Genomic DNA, 20131 nt, shown 5'->3' with positions numbered 1-20131 from the left:
TGACCCCCTGTCAGTGTTGTGAACAAATCTTCTGTATTTGGCAATGTATTGGGGACATTACCCTCTAGAACCTGGTTTATGGTTACTTTATAATCACCACACAATCTTACCTTACCATTGGACTTAGGTACAACAACAATGGGTGTAGCCCAATTACATCGATCTATCTTAGAAATAATGATCTCAGTCTCTAATCTTTTGAGTTCTTGCTCAACTTTCTCCTTGAGTGCATATGGTACAGAACGTGGCTTGCAGTAAACCGATCTAGCATTCTTCTGTACCCTGACACTCGCCTTGAAGCCTTGGATCGGACTGCCCGTTTCGTAGAACACCTTCGGATAATTCTTGATGGCGTCATCCTTTTACGCAAATCTCATTTCAACACGAAAAATCTCACTCCAATCCAGCTTCAGTGCCCAACCGATTTCTTCCTGGTAAGGCAGGCTTGTCTCCTGCCACTACTATTAGAGGCAAACTCTGAACTTGATCCTTGTATTTCACCAGTACGGTGATACGACCTACCATCGGAATGTTCTCTCCCATGTAGCCTCGCAGCTCTATCTTGGCTTTCTCCAATGGGAAATCCTGCAATTTGTCGAGGTACTACACTCATGGATGCACCAGTGTCGATTTCCATGGGTATCTTGAATCCTGCAACATCTATGTGGATTATGATACTTTTCGAATTGCTGTCTGTTAACCTCGTGCTCCTGATGACGTTTAACTCTAACACTTCCTCGTCCTGTTGTTGTTCTTCCATGCTATGTAGACTCTGGGGATTTCTACTCATAGCTTTGAAAGCTGGTTTACTCTTCAGTCAGCATGTCTTCGCAAGGTGCCCAGTTTTCCTGCAGAAGTGGCACTCTGTGCCTTCACATATGGACAACTTTGAGCAATGTGTCGTCCTAGGCATCGACAGCAGGACTTCAATGCTCTGTTAACATTTCCAGTTTCTGAGGCTTTGGGGCCCCACTGCCTTTTACTTTGAACCTGCAGGCGATTCACCTCAGTTGTCTGATGACTGAAATTAGTATGAAAGTCTTCGGAATTTTGGTCGGCCATGTTCATCGACCTAACTGTCTGACAAGCTAAATCAAAAGTCAAGTTAGGCGTCGTCAATAACTTTCTTCTGATCGCATCATTTTTCATCCCACAAACAAAGCGGTCTCGCAATGCTCGGTTCTGAAAGTCTCCGAAATTACAGTGAATAGATAGTTTTTTTAATGCTACAATGTACTCACTGATATTTTCTTCGGCCTTCTGATTTCGTATTCCGAAACGATAACTTTCAGCAATTTCTAATGGAACGGAGCTGTAATCTGTTTCAGTGTTGTATCCTTTGGCTTGTCAGGCACAAGCAAATTTATCAGCGTTTCATACAACTCGGGCCCGGCCTCAGTTAAGAATATAGCTCTTTTTTGTTCCAACACCGCCCGGTTATTGTCTTTATTACTGGGGATTTCAATGATATTATTTGCAGTGAAAAACATTTCTAGCCAATCCACATACGCTCTGAAACTTTCACGGTCGCGTTGAAATGCCCCCAAATTCCCTATAACTCCCAGAGGGGCAGCCATTTTGACTCTGGCAGTTTAACCAAGTGTGCTCAAAGTTTACCCGGATTTGTAGCTGTTTCCAAAAACAGAGAAGCTCTCAAAGACTCTCTGTCGGCTGGCTAAGTCCTTCGCCAACAAAACTGTCAGCTTTGTATTATCCGATTACATCCCATTCTCGTCACCAAATGTCATATCTTCAGAGAGCACACAACACACAACCTGTAAGATGGCTGCAGGTTCCGGAAACTTCTGACCTGCTGGTCAGGTGACCTGCTCTTTATTAAACAGCACTAGCTGCAGTAACACAGGCGTCCACAGTGTGGAGCTACAGATATTACAGAAGGTATGTACTGCAGGCAATCGAATACGGCCAGGTTGATCTCCTGGACTAGTTTTGATTGCCTGGATGGGTCGGAGAAGAATTTTCCCTGATTTTTTTCCCCCAATTTGCCTGGGTTTTTAATCTGGTTTTTGCCTCTCCCAGGAGATCACATGGCTCTGGTTGGGGTGGAGTGTAAAATGTTTCAGTGTAAGGGGTGTCGCAGTTGTGTGGGGCGGACTGGTTGGGCTGAGTGCTCTTTACCTTTCCACCATTGTTCATTGTTCAAAGGTTTATATGTAACCTTCAGGGTTGCTGACCGAGGGCTGTGTGGCTCTTTGTCGGCCGGCACAGACACGATGGGCCAAAATGGCCTCCTTCTGCGTTGTAAGTTTCTATGTTTCTATGTCCAACCAGAGTTGGCAACCCTGCTGCCAAAATCATTTCACATTGGATCTTATATCTGACAGTGACGGTACTTTTATCCCATCACATTGCACTGGATTTCAACCCAAGTCCAAGAAGTGATATGTGCATACCATTCAGTGTATTGCTCCTGACCGACTGTTTCTTCCCCCATTTCCCCATTTTTCCAAGTTCATTTCTTCCATGAAACCCACTCTTGCTCCCATAATGCCCTTCCCACTCAACTCCTGACTAGTCAGCTTTCTTTCCTGATCTCTATACTAGCTGGCATTAATAGCTTTCTTTCCTCATTTACTACCCACTGTCTGTAAAGCACTTAGGGACATCCAGTGGTCATGAAAGGTGCTATAGAAATGCAAGTCTGTCTTTTCTAACAAAAATCTATCAATCTCAGTTTTGAAATTTCCAACTGAGGCCCAGACTGAATGTTTTTTGTTATTGTTCTTGAACGTACTGCAGCTCAATCCTTCTGATTGATCAGCAAAACCTCTGCCTTCTGAAATGTGACTAAAATTCAGTTCATCACAGCCTGGACATCTTAAACAGAAAGCTTCTTCAAAGATATTTATACCTCACCTGATTTGTGGAAAGTTTTTAGCTATCTCCGCAGCAAAGATAGCCAGGTTAGTAATTTTGTTTTTATTTATCCACAAGGTGGTGAGACTCGGCATGTAAGCAAACTTAATGTGAGAAGTGAAACTGTTGCCATCCAAAATGAACGTAGTTAATTTTTTCAGCTCTCCAAGCTGTGAAAGGTTTCTACAATGCCATAGCTGAGGAACACAAATGTCATCAATGGATAGGCTGAATAAAATGAGTTGACTGATTGACCATGGCAATATGCATTCATATGCATGATGAAATTCTGCCTTCCGAAACTAATCATGGTATCAGCGATGTTCCAGCAGGTTTTAAGCTGACCCAAGGGAACTGGGAGCTAATTAAAGCATGAGGTGATGCTCCTCATTTGCTACTTCAAGGCAAGTGGAATATTCATCAAAATAACATCACCATATCCTTCCAATTACTGGAATTTATATATACATGCTAAACACTAAGCTATTCGACAAAGGATATGACAAGAGATAACCTAAAATTGCATGTAGTTTGGGTGGATTTGGAATCCATATTATAACAAAAGCAAAGGAAATGACGCTAAACCATAATCAATCACTGGCTAGGCCTCAGCTGGAGTATTGTATCCAATTCTGGGCTCCACACTTTAGGAAAGATGTCAAGGCCTTGGAGAGGATACAGAGGAGATTTACTAGGATGGCACCAGGGATGAGGGACTTCAGTAATGTGGAGAGAATAGAGCTGTTGGTATTGTTCTCCCTAGAGAACAGAAGGCGATGCGGTGTTTCAATAGAGGTGTACAAAATTATGAAGGGTTTTGATAGAGTAGATAAGGACAATTTGTTTCCACTGGCAGGAGGGTTGATAATCAGAGGTCACGGAATTAAGGTAATTGGCAAAAGAACCAGTGGGGAGATGAGGAGAAATGTCTTTATACTGTGAGTTGTTATGATCTGGAATGCAGTGCTTGAAAGGATGTTGGAAGCCGATTCAGTAGTCACTTTCAAAAGGAATTGCATAAATACTTGAATTTGAAAAATTAAAAAATTGTAGGGCTTTGGGGAAAGAGCAGGGGGAGTGAGACTAATTGGATAGCTCTTTCGGCACAGGCCGGCATCTCTTCCATGAAACCCACTCTTGATCCCTTAATCCCCCCCCCCCACTCAACTCCTGACTAGTCAGCGTTCCTTCCTGGTCTCTATACTAGCTGATATTAATAGATTTCTTTCCTCATTTACTACCCACTCTCTTTCAAAACCGCCATCATCATGGCTCTCCTCAAAAGACCTGCTCTGACTTATTCATTCTCTCCAATTACCACCCTGTCTCCAACTCATGATTCCGAACTTAAATCCTCACGTGCATTGTCCCAATTTCCTGTGTTGGGAATTTACCCTGACTGCATGGCAGGCTCCTGGTGGAATTTCCACTGCCACAAGGGAGCCAGTCATTGCTGGAGCGGTCATATCCTAGTGAGACATAACTGCCTCAGCGCAAGGGGCGGTTAGGGCAGTTAAAGTGGCAGAACATAAGAACATAATAAGAACGTAAGAAATAGGAGCAGGAGAAGGCCATATGGCCCCTCAAGCCATCTCCATCATTCAATAAGATCATGGTCGATCTTCGACCTCAACTAGACTTTCCCACTCTAACCCCAATCCATTGATCCCCTTAACGTCCAAAAATGTATAGATTTCGTCTTGTATATACTCAACGACTGAGCATCCACATCCCTTTCGGGTAGAGAATTCCAAAGATTCACAACCCTCTGAGTGAAGAAATTTCTCCTCATCTCAGTCCTAAATGGCCTACCCCTTATGCTGAGCCTATGACCCCTAGTTCTAGACTCTCCAGCCAGTGGAAATAGCCACTCAGCATTTACGCTGTCAAGCCCTTAGGGGTCAAAATTCTGTTTCTAATGCCAGCCGTTACCGTCGGCGGGAGGTGGCTAATGGGAGGCAAAGTCCTACCGTCGGTGGTAAGCGGCAGCTACACCTCCGGAGAAATTCAGTTGGGTCTTTGGTAGAGGTGTCAAGAGGTAATGCTGCGCCCTCTACTGCCACCCACGTGGTGACGCCATCCAGCGTGCAATGCCCCCTTGGCACTTCTCTTGCAATATTTGGTCTCCACGGCGGCTTTCCCAGCAGGCGTTCTTACAGGCTGAATAAAGTGGTGAGTACACAGCAGATCTCTGGTGGAATCACCCAGAGAGCAAGATAGGTTTTTTTCTTTCTTTATTTCTGCATGTTTTCATTAGTTGTAACAGTGGGGAAGTGTGTGTGTGGATCAGAGAAGTTGTAGTTATTTTTTCTTCTCGGTTCTTCAGCCTCATGTTGCGAAATTCAGTCGGCCCCCTGAGCTCCCGTCCCGTTGGCACTGAGGCTGAGTGTGCAACGCCACTTTTTAGTGCTGCTCTCTCATCTTTGGGCGTAAAAACTTAATTTGGCAGTTTGAGCCTGCTCCTAACACCTGGCAGTAAAATCAGCATTCAAGTGGTGACACCACCTCAAAAATGAGAGTATTGAATTTCGACCCCTATGAAGCGATTTGAAGATTACAAGGTTGGCACCTTTGGCACAAGAAGGTAAGTGGAAGCTGGAATGGAGTAAAAAGGGGTTCCTACAAGGCCCTCTCCCCTCACCCTGGTAAAACCCAGGGTCATTACCGCCACTCCTTGAGGCCCACTGTCACCTTCCCCATGGCAACCCTGGGAAGCAATGGTAACCAGGCGACAGGAGGAAAATGCATTTACTCAAATTTACTTTATCATTAAACTTTATTCAGGGAGGGATATAGCCCCAAGTATGAGTGAATGGAAGGTTATGTCTTTTAGTGTATATATTTCCTTAACGGCTTTCTCTCCACCAATTTTCTAATGTTGATTTTTACTCCTCTCTTTGCATTCTTTCTCCTTCCCTCTTTCCTCCCCTTCTCAGGGATACACAGCAATCCTCAACTGAGAGTGTGAGGTGCTCACTCCCAAGCTTCTGTCAATGCAGAACAGGCTCAAGGGGTTGAATGGCCCACTCCTGTTCCAATGTCCCTAATGCTGCTTCTAGGAGGTGTGCAAATCATCTCTATCATAAAATCCTCGTCTGTCTCTCTCTGGAAAAAAACTTTACATTTGGCACTATTTGCTGATATCATGATTGAAATCAGTATCCACTATTACATATTACATAGAATTACATAGGATATACGGCACAGAACTGGTCATTCAGTCCAACCAGTCCATGCCAGTGTGTATGCTCCATTAGAGACTTCTCCAATCCTTCCTCATCTAACTCTATCAGCATATTCCTCTATTTCCTTCTCCCTCATATGCTTATCTAGCCTCCCTTTAAATGTATCTATAGTATTCACCTCAACTTCTCCCTGTGGGAGCGAGTTCCACATTTTCAACACTCTCTGGGTAAAGATGTTTCTTCTGAATTCCCTATTTGATTTCTTGCTGACTGTCTTATATTGATGGCTTCTAGTTTTGCACTTCCCCACAAGTAGAAACATTCTCCCTGTGTCTACGCCAACAAAGCAGATGATACAAAAATTAACCGTGTGGTTGATAGTGAGGAAGAGAGCTGTCGACTGCAAGAAGATATCGATGGGCTGGTCAGGTGGGCAGAAATGTGCCAAATGGAATTCAATCCGGAGAAGTGTGAGGTAATGCATTTGGGGAGGCCTAACAAGGCAAGGGAATGCACAACAAATGGTAGGACACTGAGAAATGTAGAGGAAGCAGAGGGACATAAGAACATAAGAACATAAAAATAGGAGCAGGAGTAGGTCATATGGCCCCTCGAGCCTGCTCCGCCATTCAATAAGATCATGGCTGATTATCAACCTCAACTCCACTTGCCTGCCCGATCTCTATATCCCTTGACTCCCTTTGACTCAAAAAATTTATCTATCTCAGCCTTGAATATATTCAGAGTCTCAGCATCCACAGCCCTCTGGGGCAGAGAATTCCAAAGATTCACAACCTTCTGAGTGAAGAAATTCCTCCTCATCTCTGTCTTAAATGGCCTGTCCCTTATCCTGAGACTATGACCCCTAGTTCTAGACACTCCAGCCAAGGGAAACAACCTCTCAGCATCAGCCCTGTCAATCTCCTTCAGAATCTTTAATCTTTCAATGAAATTATCTCTCATTCTTCTAAACTCCAGAGAGTATAGGCCCATTCTACACAATCTCTCATCATAAGACAGCCCTCTCACCCCAGTAATCAATCTAGTGAACCTTTGTTGTAGGCACCTCCAAAGCAAGTATATCCTTCCTTAAATAAGGAGACCAAAACTGTGCACAGTACTCCAGATGTGGTCTCACCAAGACCCTGTACAATTGTAGCAAGACTTCCTTACTCATATATTACAAACCCCTTGGAATAAAGGACAACATGCCATTTACCTTCCTTATTGCTTGCTGTATCCGCATGCTAGTTTTCTGTGTTTCTTGCATGAGGACACCCAAATCTCTCTGAACATCAACATTTAAAAGTTTCTCACGATTTAAAAAATATTCTGTTTTTCTATTATTCCTACCAAAGTGAATAACCTCACAATTCCCTACATTATACTCATCTGCCACCTAACTGCCCACTCACTTAATCTATCTATATCCCTTTGCAGACTTTGTGTTCACCTCACAGCTTACTGTCCCACCTAGCTTTGTATCATCAGCAAACTTGGACACATTACACTCGGTCCCTTCATCTAGGTCATTAATAGAGATTTTAAATAGCTGAGGCCACAGCACTGATCCTTGCGGCACCCCACTAGTTACAGCCTGCCAACTTGAAAAAGACCCGTTTATCCCTACTCTCTGTTTTCTGTCCATTAACCAATCCTCTATCCATGCTAATACATTACCTCCAATCCCATGATCCTTTATCTTGTGTAATAACCTTTTATGTGGCAACTTATCAAATGCCTTTTGGAAATCCAAATACACTACATCTACTGGTTCCCCTTTATCCAACCTGTTAGTTACATCCTCAAAAAACTCTAATAAATTTGTCAAACACGATTTCCCTTTCACAAAATCATGTTGACTCTGCCTAATCATGTTATGATTGTCTAAGTGCCCTGATACCACTTCCTTAACCTCGGATCTTGGAGTGCATGTCCACAGATCCCTAAAAGTTGCAGGACAGGTAAATAAGATGGTTAAGAAGCCATACGGGACGCTTTCCTTTATTGGCAGAGACGTAGAATATAAGAGCAGGGAGATTATGCTTGACCTGTATAAAACACTAGTTAAGTCACAGCTGGATTACTGCATACAGTTCTGGTCACCACATTACAGAAAATATATGATTGTACTAGAGAGGGTACAGAAAGGTTTTACGAGAATGTTGCCAGGACTGGAGAATTTTAGCTAAGAGGAAAGACTGGATACGCTGGAACAGAGGAGAATGAGGAGAGATTTAATTGAGGTGTATAAATTTATAAGGGGCCTAGATAGAGTGGATAGAAAGGACCTATTTCCCTTAGCAGAGAGGTCAATAACTAGCGGGCATAGATTTAAAGTAATTGGTAGGATTAGAGGGGAGTTGAGGAGAATTATTTTCACCCAGAGGGTGGTGGGGTTCTGGAACTCACTACCTGAAAGTGTGGTAGAGGCAGAAACCCTCATCGCATTTAAGAAGTATTTGGATATGCACTTGCATTGCCGTAATCTACAAGGCTGTGGACCAAAAGCTAGAATGTGAGATTAGGCTGGGTAGCTCTTTATCGGCCGGCACAGACGTGGTGGGCCGAATTGCCTCCTTCTGTGTTGTAAACTTCTATGAAAACCTTTCAGAATTTTAATGACCTTGATTATTCAAACATTCTACAATGCACTAATGTGCTGCAGCTTCAAACTGACTCCCGGTTACATAGAACTAATCAGAATGTACAGCACAGAAATAGGCCAGTCGACCCAAATGGTCTATGCCGCTGCTTATGTTCCACACGAGCATCCTCCCACTCCGCTTCATTTTACCCTATCAGCATATCCTTTTATTATTTTCTCCCTCAAGTACTTATCTAACATCACCTTAACTTCATCGTTAAACCTAACAAGCACAAGTATCAGGACCCAAGAATTATTACACAAATGAATATGTCAGGTGAGAAGAATTAATTTTCATGAACCTACAAATTTTACCATTACCTTCTTAGTAATCTTGGCAATTAGTAGAGTTAGCAATCAAAATATTAGACAGAAAATATTTAAAGGATACTCATTGAGACAGTTGTGGCTGAGGTCAAGTTCTTCAAGACTGTCTGCATGTCTAAGTATTTTGATGAAAGGCATTTCTTGTAGGTTTTGATGAGCGAAAGACAGTCGTCGTATTTTCATCACTAAAAATACCTGGACAGGGACACCTGCCACATAATTACTTGCTATTAATTCCTTTAATCTCTTCCCACAATCAAAAATAATGAATCGCTCAAGTATTGAAAAGAAATTCTTGCACAACCGCATAACTAAGAACAAATGAGGCAGATCAGTTTAAAGCTTTGAAAAAAACGCGCAAACATGCTACATATTCGGCAGGTTGACAATGATAATTAATGTACAATTATTAACAAAACATGAAAAAAAAAAATATATATAAGAAATACCTTTTGCTGCAGCTGCTCAACCTTTTCCAGGTGATCGGAAACTGTGTCTATCAGTGAAAACAGAGCCACTATTGTGTGCTCCTACAATCTGTCGCACTGCTTTTCATCAGAAAACATCACATGGTCTTTATACTCCATGTCCAAATGAAACATGTCACAAGACTGGCAGAGGGTAAATTATCTAGAAGACTGTGACTGGGAAAAGTCTCACAGAACAGTGACAACCCTGTGATGGACAGCCAGAGCTCTACATCCCAACCTTTGTACTCTAGTACAATCAGAAAAGACTGAATAGGGAGCATCAATATAAGACAGTCCTAAAGCATCCTAAAAAGAAATTAGGAGAAATTTCTTTACTCAGAGAGTGGTTAGAATGTGGAACTCGCTACCACATGTAGCGGGTGAGGTGAATAGCATAGATGCATTTAAGGGGAAAATAGATAAAGGTGGGGGAGAAGGGAACAGAAGGATATGTTGACAGAGTTTGAGGAAGAGAGCTGGGAGGAGGTTCAAGTGGAACATGAACACCAGCACGGACCAGTTGGGCCAAATGACCTATCTCTGTGCTGTACATTCTATGTAATCCTATTTAATTTGTTTTCATATGTAATAGAAAATGCTGGAAATGTCAGCAGGTCAGGCTGCATCTGTGGAGAGGAAGCAGAGTTAACGTTTCAGGTCGCTGAATCTTCGTTGTGAGAACAAGTTCAGCCAGGCGAAGGGTGGTGGGCTCTCGCCCCTTCCCCTTCCTCTCAGAACCACGACAGGGTTCCCCTTGTCCTCACCTTTCACCCCACCAGCCTCCACGTTCAACGATCATCCTCCGCCATTTCCACCACCTCCAGCATTATCCCACCACCAACCACGTCTTCCCCTCCCCTCCCCTCTCAACATTCCGAAGGGACCGCTCCCCCCACGACACCCTGGTCCATTCCCCAGCATCCCCTCCCCTTCCCACGGCACCTTTCCGTGCAAGCGTAGGAGATGCAACACCTGCCCTTTTACGTCCTCCCTTCCCACTATCCAGAGCCCCAAATATTCCTTCCAGGTGAAACAACGATTTATTTGTACTCCTTTCAGTTTAATATACTGCATTCGCTGCTCATGATGTGGTCTCCTCTACATTGGGGAGACCAAGCGTAGATTGGGCGACCGCTTTGCGGAGCATCTCTGTTCAGTCCAAAAGTGTGACCCTGGGCTTCCAGTTACCTGTCACTTTAATTCTCCACTCCATTTCCACTCTGACCTCTCTGTCCTCGATCACCTACACTGATCCAACAAAGCTCAACGTAAGCTCGAGGAACAGCACCTCATCTTTCGTTTAGGCACTTTACAGCCTTCTGGAATCAACATCGAGTTCAAAAATGTCAGAGTGTAACCTCTGCCAATCTTTGGCCCCCTCCCAGCCCCGCCGCACCTCCCCTCCCCGCCACCCCCGCCCCTGCCCACCCCGCCACCCCCACCCCCACCCTTAGAGCCTGTTTCTTTCTTTTTTCTCCTTTTCTCTAATGGCAGTTGGTCATTATCCCACCATTCACACGCTATCTTGACTAATGTTTTTCTAACTCCTGGCATTACCATTTGAATTTGGGCCATCATCCCCTTTGTCTCTCTAATCTCTCCTGTGTTCCAACCTATCACAGACCTTCCCTTTTGTTCTTTCTTCCCCTCCCTCTTTCAGTGCTTGTTAAAAATCTGGTCTTTCCGAAAACTCTCCATTTCTGATGAAGGGTCATTGACATGAAACGTTAACTCTGCTTCCTCTCCACAGATGCTGCCTGGCCTACTGACATTTCCAGCATTTTCTGTTTTTATTCCAGATTCCAGCATCCACAGTATTTTGCTTTTGTAATTTGTTTTCATGCTGTGCTGTAATTTTACAACCGACGCCTTTGTACGGCATGAAAGAAGAGCTCAATTCTTTCCATTTGCCTTGATTTGACTGATTCAACATTGTCTCTGGTGACCTCTAGCTATTGATACGATGCTCTCTAATGAAATTTTATGACAGATCTCATTTCCTAGTGACCCTGGTTTAACAATGCAGGGCATTTGAATGATAATTTTTAAATGGTTAATTATTTATTCAATAGCTTTACTTTTATTGAGGTCAAAAACATTTTTTTTGTCCTGGAATTTCTTAGGCGCTGCTCTGGTTCCACTGCTATAACTTCACTGGAAGTAGTGGGAACTTATGTTTAGGCATGTAAAGGGGTTTATGTTACACATCCAGGGAAGTTGCAGCAATGGAGTGGAAAAGCTCCGAAGGAAATTTTGGGCCTTTCTTACCTCCTTTGGCATTGACTATTGGGAATTACGATCAAGTGGAAATCTTCAGGTGAGGCAGGGTTAGAAGGCAGGGAATAATCTGACCAGGGCAGATAAAATTCATGACCCCATTTGAAAGCCACAGGGATCGATTTTCCATGCGGCATCTTCTTCTGATCATCCGCCATAACCTCCATAAACAGGCCCGTTGATGATTCATGGAAACCTCTTCAAGTTAACCCAATCATCAGCATTTGCCTGTCGTCTTGAAGAATTTTGGATTTTTCAGTATGGACTTTTAATACCAGTGACATGGTGACTCAGTGGGTGGCACTCTTGTCTCTGAGTCAGAAGATTGTAGGTTCAAGCCCCACTCCAGAGACTTGAGGACATAATCTAGGCTCACACTCCCAGTGCAGTACTAAGGGAATGCTGCACTATTGGAGGTGACGTCTGTTGGAAGAGACGTTAAATCGAAGCCCCATCTACTGTCTCAGGTGGACATAAAAGATCCCATGGCACTATTTTAAAGAAGAGCATGAGAATTCTTCCTAGTGTCTTGGGCAATATTTATCCATTAACCAACATCACTAAAACAGATAATCTGGTCATTATCACATTACTGTTTGTGGGAGCTTGCTGTGTGCAAATTGGCTGTCACATTTCCGATATTATAAAAGCGACTGCACTTCAAAATTACTTAATTGGTTGTAGAGTGCTTTGGGATGTCCTGAGGTCATGAAATGTGCTATATAAATGCAAGAAAAACAATACCAGTTTTAAGGGATAGAACAATGTTAAACTAGGACTAGGGGATATAGCCTAAAAATTGGAACCAGACCTTTCAGGAGTGAAGTTAGGAAACACTTCTACACACAAAGGGTGGTAGAAGTTAGGAACTCTCTTCCGCAAATGGCAGTTGATGCTAGGTCAATTGTTAATTTTAAATCTATACAGGGAGTTAGGTCACAGATCACCCATGATCTCATTGAATGGCAGAACAGGCTCGAGGGGCTAAATGGCCTACTCCTGTTCCTATGCTGACCAAAATCACAGTGGCAGCTAGGAAGTTTGACTATGTTCAAAAGCTTTCATGGATATTATTATTGCTTCCGAATATTGATGGCTAACTGAGACTTGATGTACTTTTGTGTAGATTAAGGGTGCAGCTACAGATAGGACAGCTGCCTGACTACACCTTGAATGACTGTGAGAAATGGTCATAAACAACAGAAGCTGTATTTGCACTGGGAAGAACAATATAAAAACAGTCATTTTAGTAAGTTTAAGGAGACTGACAAGAAGCAGAGACCAAGAAGGATGTCAATGGTGCATTAACCCCTCAATCTCCCAAAGCAGAAGAATTTGACCATTCTGAGATTCAAGTTGCATGACTGACTAAGGTTGTAAGCATCTCTATTTGTAAAACTGTTGTGTTTTCATGTCCATAAAATCAATTATTTAGAAAAGTTTTTAGCCCCATTGACCCTTACCTCTTGGTACACTAAAGTAGTAAGGAGAGAGTTAAGAAATTCAGACAGACCACTCCCCTTTCACTGCACATTTTCCAGGGATGTGGGACTTCTGTTATGTGGAGAGATAGGGTAGATGTAGGTAATTCTATATAATAGAGGTGGTGGTACAATAGGCAGGGATGATAGTTGTTATGTCTGTAATGCACTTATGAATGACTCCACGAAGCAATGTGTTGTACTCAAACTGTAGTGACCTTGGTCCTTTATTTGTAACTCCAGAGTGAGGCGCGAGCATGGTGAGCAGCCTTTTATACTGGGCCCTGCACACTTATGCAGGTGACCCTCAGGTCTCCCATCGCAGTGCCCTTTGGTGAACAGCCTCTGCCACAGGGGCAGGGAACCCCGGTCTCCACCAGTTGCACCCTCTAGTGGTGCCAGCATAGTATATACACAGTTTAAATCTTATTGATAGTACATCAGGTAACAAGTCTCCATCTTATGCAACTATACATTGACTAGACAGAGAGTATATCTATAGCCTGCATATATAACAATAGTAGAGATATTAATCATTAGGCAGGCCATATTGTTAATGAGACAAGAATATTATGCAGATGATCATAGAAATGTTAATGCAAGGCCACAGGTACAGTTTTTAAGTGAAAGTCCCATCAATGATTGACACTCCAATCTTCCTGGCTCACATTAGCTACACCCATTTCACCTTACCCCTCCCCTGCCAATGCTCCCGCTTACTGTCATGGTTCCCTGGCAGAAGGATTTCCACTTTTTGTATTGCGAAATTATGCAGGATACAGCGGATGCTGGCAAGTTGATACCTTTTGAGAGATGTAGCGCAGCACCCCCACCAAGTTTGTACATTTAGTTAGCCTCCTCCTTGAAATAACCTTGTGGCAGTGGACTTATGCAAACTGAAGGCATTGTGATTGCTGATGGGGTATCATGCTTTCACCTGCATGATTCTGTTTCTGTAGTAGCTTCCATCTTTCAGATGAGAAGTTAAACCAAGGTCCTGTCTGCCCCCCTCTGGTGGATGTAAAAGATCCCATGGCCACTATTTCAAGTCAGAGTGGCAGATTCAGTGAAATGAAATGTTCAGGTCGGAGTTCAGCAGGAGGTTACAGAGACAGAGAGAAGGGTGGAGGGAGTGAGGCCATAAAGGGATTTAAACAGCAGGGTGAGAATTTTAAATTTGAAGTTTTGGGGTCCAGGAGCTAATATAGGTTAGCATAGATAGGAGTGATGGGTGAATAATGAGGGATTCAAGACGGACAGTAGAGTTTTGGAAAAGCTCAAGTTCATGGAAGGTACAGGATGAGGGGCTCACCAGGAATAGTTGAGTGTGGAGGTGTCAAAGACACGGATGAGAGTTTCAGCAGCAGATGGGCTGAATATTACGGAAATGGAAGTAGACGGTCTTTGTACTAGAGGGGAAAGGGGGTCAGAAATTCAGCTCAGGGTAAAATAGGGCACCGAGGTTGCAAACCGTCCGATTGAGCCTGAGGCAGTGGCCAGGGAGGGGGATGGAATTGGTCCCAAGGGTATGGAGTTTGTGGTGAGGTCCGAAGGCAGGCTTCTGTTTTACCAGTGTTTAGTTTGCAGAATATAGGAACAGGAGTAAGCCATTCAGCCCCTTGAGATTGTTTCACCATTCAGTTAGATCATGGCTGATCTGTACCTCAACTCCACCTTCCCACACTATCATAAGAACATAAGAAATAGGAGCAGGAGTAGGCCACTTGGCCCTTCGAGCCTGCTCCACCATTCAATAAGATCATGGCTGATCTGGTCTTGGCCTCAACTCCACTTTTCTGCTCAACTCCCCATAACCTTTGACACCTGTGTTCTTCAAAAATCTGTCTATCTCCACCTTAAATATATTCAATAACCCAGCCTCCACAGCTCTCTGGGGTAGAGAATTCCAAAGATTCACACCCTCTGAGAGAAGAAATTCCTCCTCATCTGCTTTAAATGGGCGAGCCTATATTCTGAAACTATGCCCCCTAGTTCTAGATTCCCCCACAAGTGGAAACATCCTCTCTGCATCTACCCTATCAAGCCCCCTCAGAATCTTATATGTTTCAATAAGATCACCCCTCATTCTTCTAAACTCCAATGAGTATAGGCCCAAACTGCTCAACCTTTCTTCATAAGACAACTCCTTCATCTTAGGAATCAACCTAGTGAACCTTCTCTGAACTGCCTCCAATGCAAGTATATTCCTCCTTAAATAAGGAGACCAAAATTGTACATAGTACTCCAGGTGTGGTCTCACCAACGCCCTGTACAGTTGTTGCAAGGCTTCCCTATTTCTATACTCCAACCCCTTGCAATAAAGGCCAACATTCCATTTGCCTTCCTAATTACTTGCTGCACCTGCATGCTAACTTTTTGTGTTTGATGTACAAGGACCCCCTGGTCCCTCTGTACCTCAGCATTTTATACTCTCTCTACATTTAAATAATAATTTTATTTTTTATTTTTCCTACTAAAGTGGATAACCTCACATGTTCCCAAATTATATTCAATCTGCCAATGTTTTGCCCACTCACTTAACCTATCTATATCTCTTTTCAGATTATTTTTGTCCTCTTCACAACTTGCTTTACCACCTATTTTGTATCATCAGCAAATTTGGCTACATTACACTCAGTCCCTTCATCCAAGTCATTAATACAGATTGTAAATAGTTGAGGCCCCAGCCCTGATCCTGGTGGCACCTCACTAGTTACAGTTTGCCAACCTGAAAATGACCCATTTATCCTAACTCTCTGTTTCCTGTTAGTTAGCCAATCCTCCATCCATGCTAATATATTATCCCCAACCCTGTGAGCTGTTAACTTGTGCAGTAACCTTTTATGTGTCACCTTGTTGAATGCCTTCTGGAAATCCAAATACACTACATCTACTGATTCCCTTTTATCCACCCTGCTCGTTACATCCTCAAAGAACTGTAGCAAATTTGTCAAACATGATTTCCCTTTCATAAAACCATGCTGACTCTGCCTGACTGTATTATGTTTTTCTAAATGTCCTGCTACTACTTCCTTAATAATGGACGCCAACATTTTCCCAATGACAGATGTTAGGCTAACTGGTCTATAGTTTCCTGCTGTCTGTCTCCCTAGTTTTTAAATAGAAGTGTTACATTTACAGTTTTCCAATCTGCTGGGACCTCCCCAGAATCCAGGGAATTTTGGTAAATTACAACCAATGCATCCACTATCCCTGCCGCTACTTCTCTTAAGACCTTAGGATGCAGGCCATCAGGTCCAGGGGACTTGTCCACCCTTAGTCCCATTAGTTTGCCTAGTACTTTTTCTCTTGTGATAGTGAGTGTTTTAAGTTCTCCCCTCCCTATAGCCCCTTGATTATCTGGGATGCTTTTAGTGTCTTCTACTGTGAAGACTGATACAAAATGTTTGTTCAAAGTCTCTGCCATTTCCCTGTTTCTCATTATTAATTTCGCAGTCTCATCCTCTAAGGGACCAACGTTTACTTTAGCTACTCTCTTCCTTTATATTTACCTGTAGAAGCTCTTACTGTCTGTTTTTATATTTCTTGCTGGTTTATTCTCATAATCTACCTTCTCTCTACTTATTATTTTTTTAGTCATCCTTTGCTGGTTTCTGTTATGTATTAATGCTTGGGGGTCACCAGACACCACAGGGCAACGTGGTCGGAGGTCATCGGGCTGTACACATGTGGCATGTGTGCTTGATCACCTGTGTATAAGCTGGGTCTCTTTGTCACGCAGGCACTCTTGGGCTGAAATAAAGATGTATCAGGTTGCACCTGAGTGAGTTTACAGTAACCAGACTCTTGAATCATTACAATTGGCGATGAGGTAATTTAAGAACCTTCGCATGCACAATGGGCATGGTTGGAATCCTGGAGCGATTCGTGGAGGACAAGGGTTGGGCAGATTTTATCGACCGTCTGGATCAGTAATTTGTGGCCAATGGCATGGAGGCAGAGACCTAAGCAGTTAAGCGCAGGGCAGTTCTCCTCACCGTTTGTGGTCCGAAAATTTACAGCCTCATGAAGAATCTTCTCTCGCGGAAAAAGGGTACAAGGAATTGTGTACATTGGTGCTAACCATCTGAAGCCACAAGAGGGGATCATCTTATCACGCTACTGTTTTTACACGCATGTTCGCGCTGAGGGCCAAGTCGTGTCGGGATTTGTCGCCGATCTGTGACGTCTTGCTGAGCCGTGTAAGTTCGGGAACATGCTGGAAGACATGCTGCGTGATGTCTTCGTAATAGGCATCAGCCATGATGCAATCCTCAGGAAGCTGTTGGCTGCAGAGACGCTGGATTTGAACAAGGCCATCACGACTGCCCAGGATGCATGGCGGCGGATGATAATTTGAGGCAGATATCATCGACGAGTCGGAGTTCCACGGCAAGTACTGTAAACAAGATGGCATGGTTTTCGGGCAGAGCTGCTTACTCAAAACCTGCTGCTGCTCAGAGCCTGCCAACTGGTTCGAACCAGATTTCACCCTGTTGGCATTGTGGGGCAATCATTGGCCTCATCAGTGTCGGTTTAGACAATACTCATGCAATGGATGTTCGAAAGTGGGGCATCTTCACAGGATGTGTCCACAACGGAGCAAGCGTGGTGCGGCTCACCACATGGTTGATGAGGACCAGTTCAGTGATAGCCCGGATACACAACCTGAGGAGTAAGTGAATGGACTGTATTCATTCCTGAGCAAGAGCCAACCGATAGTCGTTAATGTGAAGCTGAATGGCGTGCCTGTATCAATGGAGCTGGACACGGATGCGAGCCAGTCGATAATGAGCCAAAGGACATTCGACAAGCTGTGGGACACTAAGGCTGCGAAACCGAAGTCAAGGCCAGGTTGCGTACTTACACTAAGGAACTCATACCGGTGCTCGGCAGTGCAGCAATCAAGGTGTCATACGACGGTGTGGTTCACGAGCTACCATTATGGATTGTCCCAGGTAAAGGTCCAACGCTGTTCGGCAGGAATTGGCTCGAGAAGTTCAAGCTGAACTGGAATGATGTCAAGATGTTGTCCTCGGTGGATGATACATCGTGTGCTCAAGTATTGAAAAAGTTTCCTTCTTTGTTTGAACCGGGCATTGCTAATTTTGCGGGAGACAAGGTGCAGATTCACCTGGACTCCAATGCAAGGCCTGTCTATCACAAAGCTCGGTCTGTTCCGTACATGATGAGGGAGAAGGTTGAAATTAAGCTTGACAGACTCCAGCGTGAATGGATCATATCATCGGTCAAGTTTAACGAGTGGGCTATTCCCATTGTTCCTGTGTTGAAGAGTGATGGCACTGTCAGGATTTGTGGAAACTACAAGGTTACGATTAACCAATTTTCGAAACAGGATCATTATCCGTTACCGAGGGCCATGCTAGCTGGTGGAAAGTCATTCACGAAACTGGATCTGACGTCGACCTATATGACCCAGGAGCTTGTCGACACTTCGAAGAAACTCACCTGAATCAACACCCATAAAGGACTGTTTGTCTACAACAGGTGTCCTTTTGGGATTCGTTCGGCTGCAGCCATATTTCAAAGGAATATGGAGAGTTTACTGAAGTCCATTCCCAGAACTGTCATGTTTCAGGATAACATTCTGGTCACAGATCACGACACTGCTGAACATCTGAACAATCTTGAAGAAGTCCTACAGTGTCTGGATAAAGTGGGGCTCAGGCTGAAACGCTCGAAGTGTGTATTCATGGCACCTGAAGTCGAATTCCTCGGGAGGAAGATTTCTGCTGATGGCATCAGGCCCACTGATTCGAAAACTGAGGCCATCAAAAATGCACCTAGGCCTCAGAATGTGACGGAGCTGCATTTGTTCCTTGGGCTACTCAACTACTTTGGTAATTTCTTACCCAGATTGAGCACTTTACTAGAGCCACTGCATGTGTTACTAAGAAAAGGCGACAACTGGGTCTGGGGTGCGTCTCAAGATAGAGCCTTTGAGAAAGCCAAGAATCTGCTATGTTCAAACAAGTTGCTTGTTCATTATGATCCGTGTAAGTGTCTTGTATTGGCCTGTGATGCTTCATCATATGGGGTTGGCTGCGTACTCCAACAAGCAAATGAATCAGGCAAGCTACAACCTGTTGCGTATGCTTCGAGAAGTCTGTCTAAAGCGGAAAGAGCTTATAGAATGGTAGAGAAAGAAGCTTTGGTCTGTTTGTATGGGGTAAAAAAAATGCATTACCGCAGGCACACTGACCAAAGTTTCTTTCTCTACCATACTATAAACTCTTTCCGCTTTAGACACACTTCTCGAAGCATACGCAACAGGTTGTAGCTTGCCTGATTCATTTGCTTGTTGGAGTATGCAGCCAACCCCATATGATGAAGACCTGTTTGGTCTTCGTTTTGAACTAGAAACGGATCACAAGCCACTCATTTCATTGTTTGCGGAAAACAAAGGTATTAATATCAATGCATTGTCCCGCATTCAAAGGTTGGCGCTGATATTGTCTGCCTGTGATTACATCATCCGTCATAGACCTGGTACTAAGAATTGTGCCGATGCACTGAGTCGTCTGCCCTTACCCACAACTGAGATGGAGATGCCTCAACCTGCAGATCTACTGTTAATAATGGATGCTTTTGAGAGTGAAGGAACCCCTGTCACTGCTCAACAAGCCATGACTTTATTTTATCGGTTGTGAAATGGTGTGTAATCAGTGGTGATTGGTCTGCCATACCTATGGAGATGCCTGAGGAGACCAAACCTTACAACCATCGCAAGGATGAGCTGTCTATTCAGTCAGACTGTTTACTGTGGGGTAATCGTGTAATCATGCCTAAGAAAGGTAGAGAAAAATTTGTACGTGAGCTTCATAGAACTCATCCTGGTATTGTCAT

At 43.7% G+C, this 20131-nt stretch overlaps 1 protein-coding gene across 1 annotated transcript in view; it reads right to left on the bottom strand.

The window, feature by feature from the left end:
• Positions 1-20131, bottom strand: part of LOC139261147 (leucine-rich melanocyte differentiation-associated protein) — an 86451-nt gene that overhangs the window by 44053 nt on the left and 22267 nt on the right. Inside the window, exons 3-4 of the mRNA XM_070877057.1 lie at positions 9101-9347; positions 2878-3060 (exon numbers count right to left, since the gene is read on the bottom strand). Coding sequence (XP_070733158.1) covers positions 2878-3060; positions 9101-9347 — 430 coding nt within the window. The remainder of the gene's footprint in view (positions 1-2877; positions 3061-9100; positions 9348-20131) is intronic.

This window comes from Pristiophorus japonicus, chromosome 1 (assembly GCF_044704955.1).
Source record: "Pristiophorus japonicus isolate sPriJap1 chromosome 1, sPriJap1.hap1, whole genome shotgun sequence".
Taxonomy (NCBI): domain Eukaryota; kingdom Metazoa; phylum Chordata; class Chondrichthyes; family Pristiophoridae; genus Pristiophorus; species Pristiophorus japonicus.
Note: the sequence above shows the minus strand (reverse complement) of the source record. Positions and strands in the feature narration are given on the sequence as shown.